The 25,926-nt window shown below is 43.7% G+C and overlaps 1 protein-coding gene across 2 annotated transcripts in view; it reads left to right on the top strand.

Annotated features, from left to right (window-relative positions):
- Positions 1-13,115, top strand: part of LOC139023532 (leucine-rich repeat-containing protein 75B-like) — a 35,346-nt gene extending 22,231 nt beyond the window's left edge. For both annotated transcript variants that reach the window (XM_070436856.1, XM_070436855.1), the window contains 2 exons: positions 4,321-4,436; positions 10,640-13,115. In XM_070436856.1, the coding sequence (XP_070292957.1) occupies positions 4,321-4,436; positions 10,640-11,219 (696 nt within the window). In that variant the 3' untranslated portion in view covers positions 11,220-13,115. The remainder of the gene's footprint in view (positions 1-4,320; positions 4,437-10,639) is intronic.
- Positions 13,116-25,926: the final 12,811 nt, after the last annotated feature.

Here is a 25,926-nt window from a genome sequence, read left to right as displayed (position 1 = left end):
CCGTTCCCCTCACAGCTCCGTAGGCAAGCACCATGGTCTTGTAACGGATGCGAGCTCAACTGGAAGCCAGTGGAGAGAGCGAGGAGCGGGTGACGTGAGAGAACTTGGAAAGTTGAACACCAGACGGGCTGCGGCGTTCTGGATGAGTTGAGGGGTTTAATGGCACAGGCAGGAGCCCAGCCAACAGCGAGTTGCAGTAATCCAGACGGAGATGACAAGTGCCTGAATTAGGACCTGCGCCGCTTCCTGCGTGAGGCAGGGTCGTACTCTGCGAATGTTGTAGAGCATGAACTACAGGAACGGGTCACCGCCTTGATGTTAGTTGAGACGACAGGGTGTTGTCCAGGATCACGCCAAGGTTCTTAGCACTCTGGAGGAGGACACAATGGAGTTGTCAACCGTGATGGCGAGATCATGGAACGGCAGTCCTTCCCGGAGGAAGAGGCAGCTCGCTCTTGCGTACGCGATTCAGCTTAGGGTGTGATCCGTCATCCACACTGATATGTCTGCCAAGACATGCAGAGATGCGATTCACCACCTGGTTATCAGAGGGGGAAGGAGAAGATTAATTGTGTGTCGTCTGCATAGCAATGATAGGAGAGACCATGTGAGGATATTGACAGAGCCAAGTGACTTGGTGTATAGCGAGAATAGAGAGGGCCTAGAACAGAGCCCTGGGGACACCATGTGAGAGCACGTGGTGCGGAGACAGATTCTCGCCACGCCACCTGGTAGCGCACTGTCAGGTAGGACGCAATCCAAGCATGGGCCGCGCCGGAGTGCCCAGCTCGGAGAGGTGGAGAGGAGATCTGATGGTTCACAGTATCAAGGCGCCGATAGGCTAGAAGGATGAGAGCAGAGGAGAGAGAGTTAGCTTTAGCAGTGCGGAGCCCTCCGACACAGAGAAGAGCATCTCAGTTGAAGATAGTCTTGAAAGCCTGACGATTTGGATCAAAAGGTCATTCTGGAGAAGATAGCAGGAAGAGCTATGGGCAGGACCGGCACGTTCGTAAGAGTATTTGGGAGAAAAGAAAGAAGGATTACCAGGTGCTGAGTTCGTTGAATGGACAGGGCAGCCCGAGTGTAGGTGTTTTTCAGAAGGGGTGTGCCAACTCTCGCTCTCTGAAGACGGAAGGGACGTAGCAGCGCGTCAATGATGAGTTGATGAGCGAGGGTGAGTAAGAGAAAGGTTCTCCGGAAATGTACTGGAGAGAAGAGAGAGCGGGATAGGGTCAAGCGCGGCATGGTTTTGGGCGCGGCCGTCACAAAGACGCGAGATTTCATCTGGAGAGAGAGGGAGAAAGAGGTCAAAGCACAGGGTAGGCAGTGTGAGCAGACCAGCCGGTGTCGTTTGACTTAGCAAAACAGGATCGGATGTGCGTTGACCTTCTTTTCAAAAGTGGTGACGGAAGTCATCTGCAAGAGGGAGGAGGGAGAGGGGGAGGAGGACAGGGGAGGAGAAGGTGGCAAAGAGCTTCCTAGGTTAGAGGCAGATGCTTGGAATTTAGAGTGGTAGAAATTGGCTTTAGCAGCAGAACAGAAGAGGAGAATGTAGAGAGGAGGAGTGAAAGGATGACCAGGTCCGCAGCGGAGGCGAGTTCTCCATTTCCGCTCGGCTGCCGGAGCCCTGTTCTGTGAGCTCGCAATGAGTCGTCGAGCCACGGAGCAGAGGGGAGGACCGAGGCCGGCCTGGAGGATAGGACATAGAGAGTCAAAGGATGCAGAAAGGAGGAGAGGAGGTTGAGGAGCAGAATCAGGAGATAGGTTGGAGAAGGTTGAGCAGAGGAGAGAGATGATAGGATGGAAGAGAGAGCGAAGGTTGGAGGCGCGTGATACCATCCGAGTAGGGCAGTGTGGGAAGTGTTGATGAAGACGCAGAGAGGAAAAGGATACAAGTAGTGGTCGGAGACTTGAGGGAGTTGCAATGAGATTAGTCGAAGAACAGCATCTAAAAAGATGAGGTCAAGCGTATTGCCTGCCTTGTGAGTAGGGGGAGAAGTGTGAGAGGTAGACAAAGAGCGAGAGGAGTGGAAAGAAGGAGGCAGAGAGGAATGAGATCAAAGGTAGACGTGGAGCGTTAAAGTCACCCAGAACTGTGAGAGGTGAGCATCCTCAGAAAGGAACTTATCAGGCGTCAAGCTCATTGATTGAACTCTCCAAGGAACCTGGAGGGCGATAAATGATAAGGATGTTAAGCTTGAAAGGGTGGTAACTGGGACAGCATGGAATTCAAAGTGAGGCGATAAGACAGGTAATGGGTCAAGGGGAGAAAGAGAGAATGTCCACTTGGAGAGATAGGCCCAGTGCCACCACCCCGCTGACAGAAGCTCTCGGGTGTGCGAGAACACGTGGGCAGACGAGGAGAGAGCAGTAGGGATAGCAGTGATCAGTGGTAACCATTCCGTACCGTATGCCAAACGAGTCGAGGACTGGAGAGGACAGCATAGCTGAGATGAACTCTGCCTCTGTTGCCGCAGATCGGCATTCCAGAGGCTGCTGAGACCATGCGAACTCCACGTGGGGGTCAGTCGTCGCGCGCTGGGACCACCAGGTAGAGAGCAGCGGCCACACGGTGTGAAGCGCTTGTATGCGTCTGTGCACGAGAGGAGAGAACAGGGATAGACAGACACATAGTTGACAGGCTACAGAAGAGGCTACGCTAATGCAAAGGAGATTGGAATGACACGGGAGGCTACACGTCTCGAATGTTCAGAAAGTTAAGCGTTACGTTGCAAAAATCTTATTGACTAAAATGATATAGTACTGCTGCTGGTGAAATAGGCTAGCTAGCAGTGGCTGCGTTGTTGACTTTTGTTTGAAAGTGTAGCTGGCTAGGTAACCTCTAACTGGCTAGGTAACCTCGCACAATACTACTCTAGACTACACAAATCTGGATACAAAGACGGCTAGTAGCCAGCTAAGATCAAACAAATCAAACTGTTGTACTGTAATGAAATGAAATGTAATCTACCTGTACTACCTGTGGAGCAAAGCGGAATGCAAACTACTCGCCCAAACCAACACCGGGAGTGCGTATCAATAGAGGCGAGAGCAATAAAGTGTTGTTTCTTGTATTATTGTCTTTGTGTCTTAGAGCGAGCTGCTTCACCTAATGTCCCCTTTCCCCTTTTTCTGTCCTTATTTTGTCCACTTTGGTCCCTTCTTTGTCCCTTCTTCTCTTCTGCCAACTAGACACTCCTTGTTAGCTAGCTAGCTTCTTTCAGGAATGTCCCTAGCAACTGCCTAGCAACAGGTAAACAACTTAGCTAGCTAAGAAAACGGTATAATTTTATGAAAAATTGTTACTTTTTCAAAAGCCTTTCTTCTTTGTTTGCTGCTTGTTTGGTCTCCTATTCAGTTTGCAGTTTTCTTTTGATTTTTTTTCGATGTACTTTACTCTAAAAAAACATTTAAATTTCAATATTTGTAGGAGCTCATCTTTTCAGCTGCTGCTGCTTAATTTGGAACTCCGGAACACGAAACAACACTTGAGAATTTACAAAATAACAAACGCAGTCAACAGACCTGAACAAACGAACTTACATGACACGAAGAACGCACAAACAGGAAATAGACTACACAAACGAACGAACAAACGAAACAGTCCCGTGTGGTGCAACATACACAGACACGGAAGACAATCACCCACAAACTAACAGTGTAAAACAGCCTACCTATATATGATTCTCAATCAGAGGAAATGAACAACACAGACTGCCCATCCCAACTCACGCCCTGACCAACTAAACACAAACAAAAACAAGAGAAAACAGGTCAGGAACGTGACAGCACTGCCCCTGTAAAAATAAAAGAAACTCAATAAACAGACAACGGATAGAAATAACAAGAAAAAAGTGTTCACTAGATTTTGTATTTAATCTGGCCTCTTTATTTCCTCAACATGACTCCTGTTTTCCACACTGTTGCACACCAGCTCTGATTAAATTTACTCCAGCAAGGCACCTAAATTGTTTTGATCAGGAACAGCTCAAGGCAACAGTCTCAAAGTAAGACACAATAACAGAACCTCTTTCCTGTTCTTATGAACGGTTTTGAATGGCAGAGATTGACAACTACTTAAAACGAAAGGAACACTGAGCTGGAAATGTCCTTCTACGATCTAAAGTTGTACTTCAATCAAGAAAGCTCTGGTACAATGTACCTCAAAAGTTGAGCTGTTATATAATGTGCTGTATTTTGCTTATACGTGGTCTCAAAAAGTAACAACCATATTTAGAACTAAGCAAAAAAGAGGGCATCTGGTATTATATTGTTGTTACACTTCACTTTTTTTAAATCTTTGAGCCTTTCTTCCCCCAGAAAGATGCTGACACCATCAAGTCATCAGATAAGATCTGCAGACAGCTGATCTACCACCTGACACCTCATTCTAAGTGGCTCAGACAGAGCATGTCCAGGCGGAAGTCCCAGGCCTGGTAAGCTCCTCCATCTAGCCATCAGTCTTTCACACATAAAACTCTCTAAACTGCCCAAATGCTAACACCGCCATCTAAAATGGTGCCAATGCCACAGCCAGACTTATGACAAGCACCCTAAGTGGGTTTTGAGTGGGTTTGTCTGACATTCAATAGGGCTGGGACACAGCAGCCTCTGGGCTAGCCAAGCAGGTCAGGACCACAGAGGCAACCAGAAGTGTCAATCATTCTTCTGTGTGGTGCTGTTGACACCACAGCAATGGTTTGTGCAATGGCATCAGTCCTCTTTGACTCAGAACAGGCCACTCTCCATACAGACAGTAGCCTGCCTACAAACGTGGCCAGTTTGGATGGGATGAAATAGAGGGGTTGTATAGGAATAAGATCCATTGGCTCCTTTTAGATGAAAACACATTATTTGTACCAGCCAGTTTTGTAATCAATGATGTCCAAATCATGAAAATGGAAATCGCTTGCAAATGAATTGACAGGTTATTCTGTTTCTGAGTCTTTAGTAATTATGTTGATGAAAAATAAGCAGGATATGATTACGCTGTTTCCAGTATTTGCATTTTTTTCATTTTTACAGATGGATAGACAGTGGAAACAATGCATTTTCTAAAGAGGAAATTATCACTGATAGAAAATAAGCGGAAGAGAACACTCAGTATCTGTCAGGCTCATTGTGCTTCAGTCTGAGGTAACAGAAAGAAAGACAGAGAATAATAAGGAAGTAACAAAAGGATAGTAACAAAAGGATCAATTGAAACAATACATTGATTCCCACGTCGCCTTGTCTTGCTGTACAACTACATTTAAACTCACGTAAGGCTTTGATGTGCCTGCGGACTTTGAAGTTTAAGGAGAACTTGAGAAAGTAAGAATCTATATACAGGGTCAGATCTAATACCATATTTACAATGTGCAGGGATACTGGAGTGATAGAGGTAGATATGTATAAGGGTAAAGTGACTAGGCATCAGGATATATGATAAACAGAGTAGCAGCAGTGTAAATTATGATTTTATGTGAGTGTGTGAGCGTGTGTCAGCATAAATGTGTGTGCATGTTATCTGTGTGTTGAAGTTTCAGTGTGCGTGCGTGTGTAGAGTCCTGTGAGTGTGTAGAGTCCTGTGAGTGTGTAGAGTCCTGTGAGTGTGTAGAGTCCTGTGAGTGTGTAGAGTGTTGTGAGTGTGTAGAGTGTTGTGAGTGTGTAGAGTGTTGTGAGTGTGTAGAGTCCTGTGAGTGTGTCGAGTCCTGTGAGTGTGTAGAGTCCTGTGAGTGTGTAGAGTCCTGTGAGTGTGTAGAGTCCTGTGAGTGTGCATAGAGACAATAAAATAATCAAATAATAGAAGGGTCAACTCAGAAGTCACCCTGATTAAGGTTGAGACTGACTCACTCACAGTGAGTAATGTGAGGACATGTTCCCATATTGAACTTGTAGTTGAAGTGGTTATCTGACACAGTCTGGGGCAGGCAGCAGGACAAGCATTAGTCATCACCTCCCATCGCTTTTATGTTCAGCTCTAAGGAAACTACACTCATCCGTATTCAACACGTAATGGCACTTTGTAAAGGGTTCCTGTATTCAGAGTTAATTGAGTTGTAGCAAAACATAAAATAAAGGATTGCTGGTTCTGGGCAAATATTCTTGAACCCAGATATTATCAGCGGAGCTCATTTAACCGTCACAAATCTAATGCTATGCAATGCACACGATTATACCACACTGCTAAACTAATGCATAATAACCACCAACTATGAAGTTTCATTACAATACATTTAGCTGCTATACATATTTAATGGCATATTCTATTTTTTATTTATTTATTCTCACCCGGCTAATTTGCAAATTCCTCTTCATAGGTTTAGACATACTCGTTATTTGTATACTACTGTATATGAGATTAATGAGAATACAGTATCTCAGGACCATCATCATTTGTATTTGTATTTTTTAAATTTAACTAGGCAAGTCAGTTAAGAACAAATTCTTATTTACAATGACGGCCTACCCCGGCCAAACTCGGACGACACTGGGCCAATTGTGCGCCGCCCTATGGAACTCCAAATCACGGCCGGTTGTGATACAGCCTGGAATCGAACCAGGGTGTCAGTAGTGACACCTCTAGCACTGAGATGCAGTGCCTTAGACCGCTGTGCTGCTCGGCAGCTCAATCCACAGGGAACCTGTACACACAGGAGTCAGCTAAGGATGATGACAGTTGGCAACCTGGCATGGCCACTTCCTCTCTGTCTGTCTGTCACATGTTGAAATGTCACACCTGCAGCCAGCCAGCAGGAGTGCAGCAGACACCTGGGGTGAGGAGGGGGAAATAAGGGGCGGTAACCTGGCTATTCAGTCTGACTCGACTTGACATTCTGCACCTGTCCCTCTGCTCTGAGATTTACTGCGGTTGTGAAGGGAAAAGATGAATGACATGTTTACTGTTTAAAGAGCAATGCTTTAAACATGAATGACTGAAAAACAAAATGATGTGAGCTGTGTAGTAGCTCAGGGGAGATATGGGGAGAAAATGGACTCCTTGAAGAAATTATTCTCATCTACAGTGCATAGCAGTATTACTTTTTCATGGCCATCTGCCTCTGTAGGGGCTCTTCATTTCGACAGTCACTATATTTATCAGTTTACCCTGACTAGGTAATTAAAAACAGTATTTTTGTGTTCATTCTGCATAATTTATGACTGAATCCTGGTATCCACTTATATTTGTTCCAATTACATTTATGAACGCTCAAGTAGCCTAGTTTGAATGATTTCAGATTCCTGGAAATGTCAGACCCAGATTGGGACACAATGAGCCTTCTAATTTACAGTGACCCTCAGACCCTTGTAAGAAATTCCCCTGGATTTAATGACCACAATATCAATTCCTCTGGATTTAATGACCACAATATAAATTCCTTGAAAGGGCCGTAAAGGAGTGCAGGTCTCAATTAAGATCCTGTTTCTACACTCTTAGAAAAAAAGGTGCTATCTAGAACCTAAAAGCGTTCTTCGGCTGTCCCCATAGGAGAACCCTTTGAAGAACCCTTTTTGGTTCCAGTTAGAACCCTATTGGGTTCCATGTAGAACCCTTTCCCCAGAGGGTTCTACATGGTACCCAAAATAGTTCTACCTGGAACCAAAGAGGGTTCTTACTTGGGAATCTTAAAAATGGGTCTTTTATGAGAGAGAGGGTGACATTCGAGAGAGAGAGAAGAGAGAGAGAGAAAGAGAGAGAGAGAGAGAAGAAGAGAGAAGAGATGAGAAAAGAAGGAAGAGGTAGATTAGAGAGAGAAGCAGAGAGATGAGAAGAGAGAGGAGAGAGAGAGAAGAAGAGAGAGAGAGACCGCAACCAAATTCATGGACAAAGTCAAAAAGTTATTAATGAGCTGGTTGAGCACATTGGAAAGAATTAACAAAAAACAGCAACAAACTAGAAGCTATTTGGCCCTAAACAGAGAGTACACAGTGGCAGAACACCTGACCCTGTGACTGACCCAAACTTAAGGAAAGTTTGACTATTGGTTATCAGACTCAGTGAGATTGGCCTTGCTATTTGAGAGGAGGCCGCCGTAGGCAGACCTGGCTCTCAGGAGAAGACAGCCTAGTTGCCACTACCCACAAAATGAGTGGAAATTGAGCTGCAGTTCCTAACCTCCTGCCAAATTATGACCATATTAGAAGATGCATATTTCCTCAATTACACAAAACCCACACACAAGAATTAAAAAACAAATCCAGTTTTGATTAACTCCATATCTGTTGGGTGAAATACCACAGTGTGAATCAACAGACAAGATTGTGACCTGTTGCACAAGAAAAGGGCAACCAGTGAAAAACAAACACCATTGTAAATACAACCAAATTTATGTTTATTTATTTTTCCCTTTTGTTATTTTTAACTATTTGCAGATCGTTACAACACTGTATATAGACATACGACATTTGAAATGTCTTTATTATTTTGGAACTTTTGTGAGGTGTAATTTTTACTGTCATTGTTTTACATTTTTTATTAATGAATGTTTATTTTTTATTGTTTATTTCACTTTTGTTTATTATCTATTTTCACTTGCTCACTTGCTTGGCAATGTAAACATATGTTTTCCCATGCCAATAAAGCCCTTTAAATTGAATTGAGAGAGAGAGAGAGAGAGAGAGAGAGAGAGAGAGAGAGAGAGAGGAGAGAGAGAGAGAGAGAGAGAGAGAGAGGAGAGAGAGAGAGAGAGAGAGAGAGAGAAGAGAGAGAGAGAGAGAGAGAAGAGAGAGAGAAGAGAGAGAGAGAGAGAAGAGAGAGAGAGGAGAGAGAGAGAGAGAGAGAGAGAGAGAGAGAGAGAGAGAGAGAGAGAGGAGAGAGGGAGAGAGAGAGATGAGAGAGAGAGAAAAGAGAGAGAGAGAGAGAAGAGAGAAATATAGGCTCTTTATTCAGGGGAGCTGAGATGTTTCTTTTCTTGTTTCCAGAGCACAGTGAGTATGTGTCTGAGGAGCAGGGAATGGGCAGGCATAACCCCATTCAGCCATTAGACTTTTTTTATGTGCTCCTGAGAAGATGAGGTTTTGGCCAAATTAAAAGCAGTGAGAGGATTAATATACAGATGTAGGATCTTAATTTGAGCCAATAATCTTGCAGCAACAGGAAATGTGAATTATTATGTGGATTGTAATTAATGGACATTTTTTGTAGGGGCTGATACATTTTTCATTAGGGCAAATCAAGTCTGACATTTTAAAGTGGAAATGACTAACTTTAGAAGCCTTTTTAAACCTTGAATACACTACAAGTTTGCTTTTCCTGCATTTCCTGCAGGAAAATTCTCAGCAACAAAAGAGTGATCAAATTAAGATCCTACATCTGTAAAGGGAACAAAATGAATAAGGAGTGGAGGGGAGGGGGAGAGCAGGCTCCAGAGACAGGACTTATTAAACTCATATTAGAGAGTCATATTTCCACCATTGTGTCACAGCACTGCTGTAACACTTACATGTGAGGTGAGCCTTTGGAAATTACATTTCTACGGCTGATTTCTATTCCCGTCATGTCCAGAAGTATTACTCAGAGGATAGAAAGGATGAATGTCTGGGGGAAGCTGTAATTCAAACCCATACTACATCAGAGACTCAGGGCTCTTCTGTCAGCTCTAGTGGAACATATTATTACCAAACAGGCTGGAGAATGGGGATTGGTTAAGCACTGAAGTCCTCAAACAGTATGGAATATTTGCCATGTGGAAAAGTTGTTATAGGGTGGTATGCAGATGATATACAAATGTAATGTGTATTTATGAAGCAGAACAGTGCAGTAGATCAGTGGTTGTTGCCCTTGTCTCTCTTCCTCATTGCGCAGAATGAGTCACTGATATGATATGCCAACTCCTGGAAGTCAGCGTTAAAGCAACATCAAAGTGCAATACCTTTAATATAAATCCAGATTCCAACATCACACAAATGTCATCTTTCAAAAGGCAGGAGGATTTGCCTATGATACTCTCATGCTGTGAGGCTATACACTGAGACAGATATCCAGCCATAAGAATACATTTTGTCACATGGAAAATGTGTTTCATTTCAGTCTCATATCAAATGGAACCCACAACTGCCATTTACAGAAAAGTAGTTAAATCCACTGAAGCAACACAACTTATGCAATCAAATACATTTTCTATGCCAGCAACTTTAGTTGATTCAAATTTATGCCATTTCTGTCTGTCTAGACATGTTTTGTTTCATCTCGTTTCAATCATTGAATCAGGATTGCAATTTCATGGTTTGACTTTTGAATTAAGCCAATAAATGTTTTTATTTAACCTTTATTTTGAGTCATGTTGAGACCAAGGTCTCTTTTATAAATGAGCTCTGTAATGTTTTGTGTCATATAATCAGATGGTAAATGTTTTTGGCTTTTGGTAATAAGGAACGCAATGGTTTTCACTCTCTGAATGAGGAGGTTGTTTCGTATGTTTTGGCCCTTCACAGTGTACATTGCTAAATCCTCATGCTGGAGAATCTGTCAGCCTTCCACTCCAAGCGTGCCCAACCCCCTTCCTTTATACAACACAGGAAACACAATATGGCACGAAGGCCATGTTCCTAGGTCACACATATAGATGATACAATTGATTTCAGCACTCAGCCCCTCTATATCCCTCATTCCTGATATCTTAACTTTTTTCAATATATATTTTTTATCCCTTTACAGTCTCAAGACAACCCTGCAGAGAAAGGTATCCACTGACAGAGTCGACTTGTCTGGTATCCCTCTCTCCAGTCGAGACGTACGCCACGTGGCCTTCTACCTCCAGAACAGTGGGGATGCAGTGGTGGCTGTAGACATCAGTTTCACAGAGCTCCAGGACGAGAACCTTCGTATCCTGCTACCCCACCTGGGGTCTCTGCCCAAACTCAACACCCTGGCCCTCAATGGCAACCGGCTGACCCTGGCCATAGTCAAAGACCTGACTGAGATCCTAAAGGACCCCAAGAAGTTCTCCAGCTTGGTTTGGATCGACTTGAGCAACAACTTGGACATTTTCACCATGCCCCAGCCTCTGTTAGTGGCCCTACGACGCCGCTGCAGCCTGAAGAGCAGCCTGCCCACCATCTACGAGTACACAGAGGGTCAGCCCTACTGCTACCACATGGAAACCTCCATCGAGGAGCCCAGCCACTACGAGGAGGAGGCAGAGGAAGAGGAGGAAGATGAAGATGAGCTGGAGCCGTGGGGTATTGGGGGTGGAAAGGTTTCGAAGGACTTCACCCTACACTACTGTGAGAGGTGATGAGGTGACCTCCCCCTGGCATGGCCCTGCTGTATTTAAAAGGCCTTCCCACAGCTCCCAGTTCCTACCTTTCCCCTGTTGCCCCTCACACCATGAGCCCAGTCACCCATTGTGGCACGAGGGATGTTCAGCGCCACACATTCAGAGACCCTTGTCCCAACACAGCCACCAAATAATCTCTCACCATCTATGAGTTAACCCACACAAGACCACCGCAGTAACTGACGATTATGTTAGTGACTTACTGTGTTGGCGGATGGTGCTCCTGGGAACGAGGTGTGGTTTCATTGGAGGGGGGCTGAACGAATTTAGGAAAAGGTGCTCTCTCTCTCGCYCTCTTAAAGTTGCAGCTGTGGAGCAAATCCCAAGGACTTCGGATCAGACGGCTTGACGGAGGAGCGGCATAACGCTGGTGGTCTAATGAGCTGCTGTTGGTTTGGAAGCAGCAGGTCCCAACCGGGTTCTCTACCAGGACTGTCACTGAGACTATCCCTGGCAGGCAGGGCCTAGCTCCACATTGTGTGTTCTCTGTTAATCTCTCAACAAAGGCTATGAAACAAGTTCAACAGACTATACAGCCGACGACCAGTCACGTGACGCCAGCAAAACTGCTAAGTCAAGACTTTTTGCTTTTTCCCCCCCTTTCGAAATGTCCACTTGTGAATACCTACGTAGATGTAAATGATGACACAAAACATGTCTCTGTTGTATTTCCACAGGCTATTTTAGTGCGCTGCAGATGAACAAAGGCATCTTATAAGACAACAGGTAGCACTCAACAATAGACAGATTTTTTCACTGATTGTTTGCGGTGTCCAAAACTCTGATATTCACGGCTCCATTTAGCAATTTGAGTCATTATCATAGCCACTACATTTCAGGATACATGTGGGATCAATGACAGTACAGCCAACCCCCAAGAGTGGACCCATTAATCTCTTTGTAGAAAGGGTACCCAAAATGTAAACACATACTGACCACCCTTTATACTAATATGTCATTATTAACATTTATATGTGCTTACTTGTTTGTTTGTTTTAAGGGAGGAACATGACTGTTACATTTCCGTTGTAGGCTATATTGCCAGGGCTGATAATCAGCATGGTGGGCTGAGTATAGTGTAGTGCTGAATAGAGGTGGTCTTTAAAATAACACGTGGTAGTCAAGTTGGGTTTACCAGCTGCAGCTCTATGCTGCATTGCACTTAAAGAATTGTAAGAAATGTATTGAATTCAGATCCATTTCAAACTCATTGATGCGTTGACCTGTTTTTTCCAAGTCATCTAATAGTTTTTCGCAATAATATGTAAGAAGCTTAACCACACTGAAACCATAATATACATAAGGGTCATTCAGCAAACTGATATTAATGAAGTCAATGTATTGAATAACAATAATTGAATCACAAAGTAATATACTTGTATCATCTGATTGAATATGTGTGAGGGTGTTTAATCTGTATTTGCTGTTGTGTATTGTCTGATTACTGTCGTAACTGTTTGTATTCTTGCTTTGACGTTGTGTCCTTTGTCGAACCATGCAATTACCGTAATTATTCTAATTGTGAAAATGAGCACACTAACCTACTCTGCTGGAACAATTAGGGGACACACAAGAGGAAGGTATTAATATAGTAATGACATACCACTACTGTCATGTTCACTGAAATGTAGCACAGGAAAGTGCTTTGTATGTAAGGTATGTGTATGTTTAAAAAATACAAGATCAAAGGTGTTGTAATGGGAGAGAACTATGGCAGGAAAATATTTTTCTCACGCTGTATATATGGTAGCGTTGTGTGTCATTGTTATACTATTTGTCAACTGGGTCGTTGTATGTATATCTCATGCCATATCTTGAATGACATTTTACTGCAAATAAAAACGGTGAATCTAAGCAACTGTTTGGAGGCTGAAGTTAATCAATGAAATGTATTTATATAGCCCTTCTTACATCAGCTGATATATCAAAGTGCTGTACAGAAACCCTGCCTAAAACCCCAAACAGCAAGCAATGCAGGTGTGTGTGTGTGTGTGTGTGTGTGTGTGTGCTGTCTCTTATACACATCTAGATGTGTATAAGAGACAGCAGAAACCCTGCCTAAAACCCCAAACAGCAAGCAATGCAGGTGTGTGTGTGTGTGTGTGTGTGTGTGTGTGTGTTCTCTTATACACATCTAGATGTGTATAAGAGACAGGTGTGTGTGTGTGTTTGTAAAGGTGCAGAGAATCAGAGCAGGTGGCCAGTCCAGTTTAACTGTTCAGCAGTCTGATGGCTTGTAGATAGAAACTGTTTCTGGGCCTTTTAGTATCAGACCTCATGATCTGATACCATCTGCCCGATGGTAAGTGAGTAAACAGCTCATGGCTGGAGTGTGTGGGGTCCTTGATGATGCTGCAGGCCTTCCTCAGGCTCCATTTCGAGTACATGTCCTGGATGGGTGGGAGCACGGCCCCAGTGATGTGCTGGGCCGTCTTCACCACCTGCTGGAGGGCCTTGCGGTCGTGAATGGAGCAATTCCCGTACCAGGCCGTGATGCAACTGGTCAGGACGCTCTCAATGGTGCAGCAATAGTATTTGGAGTGGACCCGGGGTGGCATGATGAATTTCTTCAGTCGCCTTAGGAAGTAGAGACGCTGTTGCTTCCTCTTGACAAGAGTGGTGGTGTTGTTGGTCCATGTCAAGCCCTCGATGATGTGGACGCAGAGGAACTTCAAGTTGTTTGCTCTCTACTGCAGTCCTGTTGATGTGGATCGGGCCATGTTCCCTCCTCTGCCTCCTGAGGTCAACAATAAACTCCTTTGTTTTGCTGACGTGAGGGAGGTTGTTGTCCTGGCACCACAATGCCAGGTCACTTACCTTCTCCCAATAGGCTGACTCGTTGTTGTTATAAGGCCTAGAACCGTGGTGTCGCCAGCAAACTTGATAATAGACTTGGTGTTGTGACAAAGCCCCGCGTCGTGGGTGAACAGGGAGTACAGCAGAGGGCTGAGGACACACCCTTGGGGGGCCCCTGTGTTAAGAGTCATTGTAGAGAAGGCGTTGTTACCAATCCTCACAGCCTGTGGTCTGCCCGTCTGGATGTCCAGGATCCAGTTGCAGAGGGTGGTGTCCAGACCCAGGGTTCTGAGCTTGGTGTCGAGCTTAGAGGGAACAATAGTTGAATGCTGAACTGTTGTCAATTAATAGCATTCTCACATTAGGTGTTCCTCTTGTCCAGATGTGTTGCGGCCGTGTGAATAGCAATGGAAATGGTATCTTCCGTGGATCTGATCTTGTTGGCACAAACAGGAGGATGTATAGAAGAGTCAATAAACAACAGAGCAGCACTATAAGCTTCAGAGGTGATGGATGCGGGTGGCTAGGCTAGAGTTTTTGGAGTTGGGGGTTACTGTGTGGCTGTGTGCAAGGGCACGGGGTCATCTGCGTTGTTGCATTCCACTAGTAAAAACCCGAAGCTCCCATCATGCACCAGCGCGAGGCAGGGGCAGGGAGTCAGTCACGAGATTAGGGTTAACTCTGTCCCTCGTCCTCTCCTCCCAGTCCTTTTGTTCCTGCTGCCACAGATGGTCACGGCCCCGTGTGACTGTCACATCCCCCATGTCGCAAATGCCATGGTCTAGGTCAGACATACACACTGTAACAGTCCTCAGGAAAGCCACTCTGTAACTTCATCACATCTTGTAGATTTTGTCTTGCTTACATAGCATATGTAAGTCAAGCATCATACATGTAGAAGTCTTAGTTCGGTTGTTATTAATATTTTAAGACGAGCAGATTTGCTGTATCTCTTATGTTCACACAGCTCATGACTAGAGGCTTCCTGGGGTATTCTTTGAAGAGAGAATCACAAAACGTATCTGAAGGTCATAAAATACAGTGTGTTGTGGTATTCATTCAGATAGAGCCTCATCCTTTCTGAATCCTCTTCCTTTGTCCAGTGAATAGTTGAACTGATCTGAAATTCTGAGAATGTAGTTACCCATCCTTCTTGTCTGATAGAGCAATAATGTTTGCATAATGGGTTAGGCGGAAGCACACTTGAATAGATTATAGAATCAAGCCTGCTTCTGCTAAAACAAAGGGAATTTCTTTTGTTAGATTTTTTCTTTTCTGTATAGTGTAGCTACAGTCCCTTCAGAAAGTATTCATACCCCTTGACTTATTCCACATTGTGTTGTGTTACAGCATGAATTCAAAATGGATTGAAAAATAAATAATTCTCAACCATTTACACACACTTCCCCATAATGAGAAAGTGAAAACATGTTTTTAGAAATGTTTCAAATGTATTGAAAATTAAATATGGAAATATCTCATTTACATACTTATTTACACCCCTGAGTCAATACTTTGTAGAAGCACCTTTGGCAGTGATTATAGCTGTGAGTCTTTCTGGGTAAGTCTCTAAGGGCCTGATTCTGACCCGAGTTAAGCGGGCGTAAATGGAACGTAATTCCCTTTTTTTGCACTTTTTTCTCTATGCGTATTCTGACGATTAACTTAAGCATGAGAATACCGTGCTATTCACCTGCTATTCGTTTTGGGTGGAGATTGAATAAATTAAGGTGTGGCGGAGGTGTGTTCACAGATACGTTGTATTCTGACCTTGACTTAATTCCCTAATAATTCCACCACCGTTACATGTGAGGAAACCATAAATAAGGTCTAGCGAACCTACCGGTTCCAAGTGGAAACAGCATCTACTTTATTTTTTCAGATAGAAATAACACCATTCTCCATAAACGGGTTGGTTGTTTAAATCAAATCAAATGTTATTTGTCACATGTGCCGAATACAACAGGTGTAGACCTTACCGTGAAATTCTTACTTACAAGCCATTAACCAACAATGCAGTTTTAAGAAAGTAGAGTTAAGAAAATATTTACTAAATCAATCAAAGTAAAAAAAGAAAAACAAAGTAACACAATAAAAAAGCGAGGCTATATACAGGGGGTACCGGTACYGAGTCAATGTGCGGGGGTAGTCGAGGTAATTTGTGCATGTAGGTAGGGGTAAAGTGACTATGCATAGATAATAAACAACGAGTAGCATCAGTGTAAAAACAAAAGGGTGGGAGGGGTCAATGCAAATAGTTTGGGTGGCCATTTTATTAATTGTTCAACAGTCTTATGGCTTGGGGGTAGACTTGGCTTTGGACCTAGACTTGACACTCCCTGGTACCGCTTGCCGTGTGATAACAGAGAGAACAGTCTATGACTTGGGTGACTGGAGCCTTTGAAATTGTTTTGGGCATTCCGCTGACACCGCCTGGTACAGGGTTGGGCAACACCAGTCCTCGGGAGCCTGATTGGTGTCACACTTTTTCTCCATCCCAGCAAACAAAGCTGATTAATCAAATTGCATTCTAAACTGAAGTTCATGATTAGGTGATTATTGGAGTCAGGTGTGTTAGCTGGAGCTGGGGCAAAACTGTGTCACCAATCTGGCCCTCGAGGACTGGAATTGCCCACCCCTGGCCTAGTATATAGGTCCTGGATGGCAGGAAGCTTGGCTCTACTGGGCTGTACGCACTACTCTCTGTAGCGCCTTACGGTCGGATGCCAAGCAGTTGCCATTGTGAATAAAATTTTACAGTCATGAAAATGTTAATCTTGTCTTTGGTGTCATAAACAAACCTTGGTTCCTGCCTGTGCCTGGTAAAAATATGAGGGGGGGGGGGGGGGGCATCATGACCTCCTCCTTAGGACCATCTGGCAGAACGCTGTTATTTAGGTTAAGAAAGGAGATGTGCCAGACAAATACCGGAACCAACCCTATGAACTATGCCTATGCAACGTGTCTGTAACCAGTATATAAGGGAACTAACGGGACTGCCCCGGTTGAGCTCCTGATCGACATGTGTACTTGGTGCATTGAGTTGTTTGAAACCTCTCCAGCGCGCTGAAAATAAACAATGTGTTGAGGATCAGTGTGGCAGATGTGTTGTTGCCTACCCTTACCACCTGGGGGCGGCCCTTCAGGAAGTCAATGATCCAGTTGCAGAGGGAGATGTTTAGTCCCAGGGTCCTTAGCTTAGTGATGAGCTTTGTACTCAATTAACAGCATTCTCACATAGGTGTTCTTTTTGTCCAGGTGGGAAAGGACAGTGTGGAGTACAATTGAGATTGCATAATCTGTGGATCTGTTAGGGCAGTATGCAAATTGGAGTGGGTCTAGAGTTTCCGGGATGATGGTGTTGACGTGAGTGCTACTGGGCAGTAGTCATTTAGGCAGGTTACCTTTGCTTTCTTGGCCACAGGGATTATGGTGGTCTGCTTGAAACATGTAGGTATTACAGACTCGGTCAGGGAGAGGTTGAAAATGTCAGTGAAGACACTTGCTAGTTGGACCACGCATGCTGTGAGTACACGTCCTGGTAATCCGTCTGGCCCCACGGCCATGTGAATGTTGAACTGTTTAAAGGTCTTGCTCACATCGGCTACGGAGGGCGCGATCACGCAGTCATCCAGAACAGCTGGTGCTCTCATGCATGCTTCAGTGTTGCTTGCCTCAAAGCGAGCATAAAAGGCATTTAGCCCGTCTGGTAGGCGCATGTCACTGGGCAGCTCGCGGCTGGGTTTCCGTAATATTTTGCAAGCCCTGCCACATCCGACGAGCATCAGAGTTTAGCTACAAAACCGACGCATGCGCAATCATGGGGCAAAACAGGCGGGGTTGGTGTAGATTGTAAACTATATTTAGTCTCCAATGTTTATTGATATCATAAATACATTTGCACAATGAGCACTTGTTGTCTCTTGAATAAATCGTTAAAGTTATTGGTTAGCTAGCTAGCAAATTTTTGTCATATTAAAATTGACATGGCTCCCGAGTGGCGCAGTGGTCTAAGGCACTGCATCTCAGTGCAGTGCCTTAGACCACTGCCTTAGAGGTGACACTACAGACCCTGGTTCGATTCCAGGTTGTATCACAACCTGCCGCGATTGGGAGTCCCATAGGGCGGCGTCGTCCGGGTTAGGGTTTGGCCAGCATTGTAAATAAGAATTTGTTCTTAACTGACTTGCTGACTATCAACTTTCCCACAGTAAAGTTTATGAAATGCTGTGCCATTATGCAGAATTTAAATTGTACGACCTTTTAACTTGCAGGGATGGGCACTCTCGAATGTCTTAATTATAGGCTACCCCGACTTTCTCTGTTTCCTATTTCTATCATGTTAAATATTATCCACTATCAGTATCGACGGTCAGTAGGCCTAATAACAACACATATTCAACTGCCAATTTACTGTTAGTTCCCTTCAGCTGGTAAAGCCTACATTATCATTCCATTTAATTCCATTGTTGCATTTACCTTCATTTGTTACGTTTATCTAAATATACATACATTTAGATGGCTTTCTTTCATTGATCCCTAATATTCTGAACCCGTTCTCTCGATATATTCTATTGAGTCTGTTGACAAAATTCAAACTAAAAGGTACACCAAATGTACTGAAAATATTGAAAGAAAACTCCACAAGAAAATCAGTTGGCCAGCAAGTGGGTGGATTTTCAGCAGTTGAATTACATTTATTCACCACGTGCCAGGGAACCACGCCAATTACTGAGAAGTGCATAGGAAAGGCGTGCGTAAGAAAGGCGTAATTACCTGAGTTGGAATCGTCCCCTAAGAGCTTTCCAAACCTAGATTGTGCAACACTTGCGCATTATTCTTTTTTAAATTCTTCAAGCTCTGTCAAATTGGTTGCTGATCATTGCTAGACAACCATTTTCAGGTCTTGCTATAGATTTTCAAGTAGATGTCACTGTCTTCTTGGTAAGCAACTCCAGTGCATATTTGGCCTTGTGTTTTAAGTTATTGTCCTACTGAATGGTGAATTCATTTCCCTGGGACTGGTAGAAAGCAGACTGAACCAGATTTTCCTCTAGGATTCTGCCTGTGCTTAGCTCCATTACGTTTCTTTTTTATCCTGAAAACTCCCCAGTCCTTAACGATTACAAGTGCACCCATAACATTATGCAGCCACCTCTATGCTTGAAAATATGGAGAGTGGTACTCAGTAATGTGTTTTATTGGATTTGCCCCAAGCATTACATTTTGTATTCAGAACAAAAAGTTAAATTGCTTTGCCACATTTTTTGCAGTATTACTTTAGTGCCTTGTTGCAAACAGGATGAATGTTTTGGAATATTTGTATTCTGTACAGGCGTTCTTCTTTTCATTCTGTCAATTAGGTTAGTATTGTGGAGTAACTACAATGTTGTTGATCCATCCTTAGTTTTCTCCTATCCGAGTTAGGAAGAACACCTAACGGCAACTGAGTTAGGAAGGGCACCTTTATCTTTGTAGTGACTGGATGTATTGATACACCATCCAGTGTAATTAATAATTTCACCATGCTCAAAGGGATATTTAATGTCTGTAAACAATTTTTTGCACATTTACCACTAGGTGCATGGACTCTTCTTTGCGAGGCATTGGAAAACCTTCCTGATCTTCGTGGTTTGAAATTCATTGCTTGACTGAGGGACCTTACAGATAATTGTAGAGATGAGGTAGTCATTAAAAAATTATGTTAACCATTAGTATTGCACACAGAGTCCATGCAACTTATTATGTGACTTGTTAAGCAAATATTTACTCCTGAACTTATTTAGGCTTGCCATAACATAGGGGTTGAATACTTATTGACTCCAGACATTTCAGCTTTTCCTTTTTTTTGTTGTCAACAAATCGAAAAACATAATACCACTTTGGCATTCTGGGGTATTGTGTGTAAGCCAGTGACACAAAGTATCAATATAACCCATTTTAAATTCAGGCTGTAACACAACGTTGAACAGGTCAAGGGGAGGGAATGATTTCTGAAGGCACAATGAAAGTTTCTACCATTGACATAGAAGTCCCTTCAATCTTCCGGCGATGCAATCAATATGTTTACTACGCTAACAACTTCTGGACTGGCAATGATAATCATACCAACAGATCAGATTACATTTACAGTATTGAAGTAAAAAGATTATATATGAACAACACTTGCTATGATCAGACAATAAAAAGAGCATGGAAACAAAAGAGCAGTTTAATCCGTATCCGGCGCCGGCGCCGAAAAGAGATAGCCGCCTCGCTTCGCGTTCCTTGGAAAATATGCAGTATTTTGCTTTTTTATGTGTTATTTCTTACATCGGTACCCCAGGTAATCTTAGGTTTCATTACATACAGTCGGGAGGAACTACTGAATATACGATTAACGTCAACTCATCATCGTTCCTACCAGGAATATGACTTTCCCGAAACGGATCCAGTGTTTTGCCTTCCACCCAATACATGGATCTGATCCAGCCGGCGACCCTGTGCGACGCCGTAAAAGGGCAAACGAGGCGGTCTCGTGGTCAGGCTTCGGAGACGGGCACATCGCGCTCCACTCCCTAGCATACTACTCGCCAATGTCAGTCTCTTGACAATAAGGTTGATGAAATCCGAGCACGGGTAGCATTCCAGAGAGACATCAGGGATTGCAACGTGCTCTGCTTCACGGAAAATGGCTAACTCAAGAGACGCTAACGGAGTCGGTGCAGCCAGCTGGTTTCTTCATGCATCGCGCCGACAGAAACAAACATCTTTCTGGTAAGAAGAGGGTTGGGTATGCCTTATGATTAACGAGACGTGGTGTGTCATCATAACAACACACAGGAACTCAAGTCATTCTGTTCACCTGATCTGAACTCCTCACAATCAAATGTCGACCGCATTATCTACCAAGGGAATTCTCTTCAATCATAATCACAGCCGTATATATTCCCCCCAAGCAGACACATCGATGGCGCCTGAACGAACTTTATCTGACTCTTTGTAAACTGGAAACCACACACCTGAGGCTGCATTCATCGTAGCTGGGGATTTTAACAAGGCTAATCTAAAACAAAACTCCCTAAATTCTATCAGCATATCGATTGTGCTACCAGGGCTGGAAAAACCCTAGATCATTGTTATACTAATTTCCGGACGCATATAAGGCCCTCCCGCCCCCCTTTCGGAAAAGCTGACCACGACTCCATTTTGTTGATTCCAGCCTACAAACAGAAACTAAAAACAAAACTCCCGCGCTCAGGTCTGTTCAACGCTGGTCCGACCAATCTGAATCCACGCTTCAAGACTGCTTCGATCACGCGGATTGGAATATGTTCCGCATTGCGTCCAACACAATTTGACGAATATGCTGATTCGGTGAGCGAGTTCATTAGGAAGTGCATTGACGATGTCGTACCCACACAAGCACCGATTAAAACATTCCCAACCAGAAACCGTGGATTGACGGCAGCATTCGCGTGAAACTGAAAGCACGAACCACTGCTTTTAACCAGGGCAGGTGACCGGAAGCATGACGAATACAAACAGTGTAGCTATTCTCTCGCAAGGCAATCAAACAGGCTAAGTCCCAGGACAGAGACAAAATCGAGTCGCAATTCAACAGCTCAGACACAAGAGGTATGTGGCAGGGTCTCAGTCAATCACGGATTACAAAAAGAAAACCAGCCCCGTCGCGGACGCAGATGTCTTGCCTCCCAGACAGGCTAAACAACTTTTTTGCCCGCTTTGAGGACAATACAGTGCCACTGACACGGCCCCTACCAAAACCTGCGGGTCTCCTTCATGCAGCCGAGGTGAGTAAAACATTTAAACGTGTTAACCCTCGCAAGGCTGCAGGCCCAGACGACATTCCCAGCCGCGTCCTCAGAGCATGCGCAGACCAGCTGGCTGGTGTGTTTACGGACATATTCAATCAATCCTTATCACGTCTGCTGTTCCCACATGCTTCAAGAGGGCCACCATTGTTCTGTTCCAAGAAAGCTAAGGTAACTGAGCTAAACGACTACCGCCCCGTAGCATACTCACTTCCGTCATCATGAAGTGCTTTGAGAGACTAGTCAAGGACCATATCACCTCCACCCTACCGGACACCTAGACCACTCCAATTTGCTTACCGACCAATAGGTCACAGACGACGCAATCGCAACCACACTGCACACTGCCCTAACCCATCTGGACAAGAGGAATACCCTGTGAGAATGCTGTTCATCGATTACAACTCAGCATTTACACCATAGTACCCTCCAAACTCGTCATCAGCTCGAGACCCTGGGTCTCGACCCGCCTGTGCAACTGGGTCCTGGACTTCTGACGGGCCGCCCCCAGGTGGTGAGGGTAGGTAACAACATTCCACCCGCTGATCCTCAACACTGGGGCCCCACAAGGGTGCGTTCTGAGCCTTCTCCTGTACTCCCTGTTCACCCACGACTGCGTGGCCATGCACGCTCCAACTCAATCATCAAAGTTCTGCGATGACACTACAGTGGTAGGCTTGATTACCAACAACGACGAGACGGCCTACAGGGAGGAGGTGAGGCGCTCGGAGTGTGGTGTCAGGAAAATAACCTCACACTCAACGTCAACAAAACAAGGAGATGATTGTGGACTTCAGGAAACAGCAGAGGGAGCACCCCCTATCCACATCGACGGGTCAGTAGTGGAGAGGTGGAAAGTTTTAAGTTCCTCGGTGTACACATCACGGACAAATTGAATTGGTCCACACCACACAGACAGCGTTGTGAAGAAGGCGCAGCAGCGCCTCTTCAACCTCAGGAGGCTGAAGAAATTCGGCTTGTCACCAAAAGCATCACAAACTTCTACAGATGCAAATCGAGAGCATCCTTCGGGCTGTATCACCGCCTGGTAGGCAACTGCTCCGCCCACAACCGTAAGGCTCTCCAGAGGGTAGTGAGGTTGCAGAACGCACCACCGGGGAACTACTGCCTCCAGGACACCTACACACCCGATGTCAAGGAAGGCATAAAGATCATCAAGGACAAACCACCCAAGCCACTGCCTGTTCACCCCGCTATCATCCAGAAGGCGAGGTCAGTACAGGTGCATCAAAGCAGGGACCGAGAGACTGAAAAACAGCTTCTATCTCAAGGCCATAGACTGTTAACAGCCACCACTAAATTAGCGGCCGTGCCAACATACTGACTCACTCAGCCACTTTAAAAATGGGAATTGGATGGAAATTATGTAAAAATTACACTAGCCACTTTAAACAATGCCACCTTAATATAATGTTTACATACCTACATTACCATCTCATATGTATATACTGTACTCTATATCATCTACTGCATCTTGCCATCTTATGTAATCATGTAACCACTAGCCACTTTAAACTATGCCACTTTATGTTTACATACCCTACAGTACTCATCTCATATGTATATACATGTACTTATACGCATCTACTGCATCTTGCCATGCCGTTCTGTACCACCACTCATTCATATATCTTTATGTACATATTCTTTATCCCTTTACACTTGTGTGTGTGTATAAGGTAGTAGTTGTGGAATTGTTAGGTTAGATTACTTGTTGGTTATTACTGCATTGTCGGAACTAGAAGCACAAGCATTTCGCTACACTCGCATTAACATCTGCTAACCATGTGTATGTGACTAATAAAATTTGATTTGATTTGATTTGATTTGATCCCTCAGAAACTTTGATCCAGGAAAGAGCTTGTATCTGCAATTAATCATTTACTGATTTGATTATCTTGCTCCAGCACACTGTAAAAAAGGGAAACCCCAAGAGGTCAAACAGACAGCTCCTAATACAATCTGGTAGAGAGCAACTGAATTATCCAGCAGATTTCAATAGGGATGAGCTCTGCTTATGAAACATCACTCATTCCCCAAGGGGGATTTTTTTTTTTATGGCCCCATAGCAACACAACAGCTCTCAGTTTCTCACATTTGGAGCAGACAAGCTCTTCCCTCTGCACCTCCTGACAGACAGAAGACCAAATTGATGATATGAGGAGCTGTTCTGTTAGGGGTGTCAACAGTAGGATGCTCTCATAATCTGTGATGCCCGATATTAACTTTCAGTATTACCTCAACATTTTTCTATCACCAACATGATAGACCACAGCTAATATAACACCACTCCCATGACAAATCAGATATTACATATGCCTATCCAACAGTGATCTGTATTTATGAGTCACGCAGCATATGAATAAATGATAAAGGCCATGTGGCTGTAGGCCTGTTAATATGCTTGTGGCCACCAAATATGAAACTTTCATTAACTCAGAGAACATATAGGTAAAATAAACAGAGCTATCTTATAATACAGATATTAAAATAACAACTATACTATTAAAATGAAGAAAGGATCAATAGAAATAATTTAATTTTAGAAATGATGATAACATTAATGCTGTTAAGTACTAAAATAGGATAGAAATATATATATTGCATAGACATATTGTATAGATACATATTAACAGATATTAAAAGTCTCCTTCCATATACAGTACCAGTCCAAAGTTTGGACACACCTACTCATTCAAGGGTTTTTCTTTATTTTTACTATTTTCTACATTGTAGAATAATAGTAAAGACATCAAAACTATGAAATAACACATATGGAATCATGTAGTAACCAAAAAAGTGTTAAACAAATCAAAATATATTTGATATTTGATATTCTTCAAAGTAGCCACCCTTCACCTTGATGACAGCTTTGCACACTCTTGCATTCTCTCAACCAGCTTCATGAGATGTGCCTCACAAGGTGTGCCTTGTTAAAAGTTAATTTGTAGAATTTCTTTCCTTCTTAATGCATTTGAGCCAATCAGTTGTGTTGTGACAAGGTAGATGTGGTGTACAGAAGATAGCCCTACTTGGTGAAAGATCAAGTCCATATTATGGCAAGAACAGCTCAAATAAGCAAAGAGAAACGACAGTCCATCATTACTTTAAGACATGAAGGTCAGTCAATACGGAACATTTCAAGAACTTTGAAAGTTTCTTCAAGTGCAGTCGCAAAGCCATCAAACACTATGATGAAACTGGCACTCATGAGGACCGCCATAGGAAAGGAAGACCCAGAGTTATCTCTGCTGCAGAGGATAAATTCATTAGAGTTAACTGCACCTCAGAATGCAGCCCAAATAAATGCTTCACAGAGTTCAAGTAACAGATACATCTCAACATCAACTGTTCAGAGGAGTGTGTGAATCAAGCCTTCATGGTCGAATTGCTGCAAAGAAACCACTACTAATTTGTATTTTTTTATTTCACCTTTATTTAACCAGGTAGGCCGGTTGAGAACAAGTTCTCATTTACAACTGCGACCTGGCCAAAATAAAGCAAAGCAGTGCGACACAAACAACAACACAGAGTTACACATGGAATAAACAAACGTACAGTCAATAACACAATAGAAAAGTCTATATACAGTGTGTGCAAATGAAGTAAGATTAGGGAGGTAAGTGAATACGGCTGCACAGTATTGTCTTTTATCAATGGCGGTTATGATATTGTTTAGGACCTTGAGCGTGGCTGAGGTGCACCCATGGCCAGCTCGGAAAACAGATTGCATAGCGGAGAAGGTACAGTGGGATTCAAAATGGTCAGTGATCTGTTTGTTAACTTGACTTTTGAAGACCTTAGAAAGGCAGGGTAGAATAGATATAGGTCTGTAACAGTTTGGGTCTAGAGTGTTTCCCCCTTTGAAGAGGGGGATGACCGTGGCAGCTTTCCAATCTTTGGGGATCTCAGACGATACAAAAGAGAGGTTGAACAGGCTAGTAATAGGGGTTGCAACAATTGCGACGGATAATTTTAGAAAGAGAGGGTCCAGATTGTCTAGCCCAGCTGATTTGAAGGGGTCCAGATTTTGC

The sequence above is a fragment of the Salvelinus sp. IW2-2015 genome, linkage group LG33 (genome assembly GCF_002910315.2).
Source record: "Salvelinus sp. IW2-2015 linkage group LG33, ASM291031v2, whole genome shotgun sequence".
Taxonomy (NCBI): domain Eukaryota; kingdom Metazoa; phylum Chordata; class Actinopteri; order Salmoniformes; family Salmonidae; genus Salvelinus; species Salvelinus sp. IW2-2015.
The sequence above is the reverse complement of the archived record's forward strand: the minus strand, read 5'-3'. Positions and strand labels throughout refer to the sequence as shown.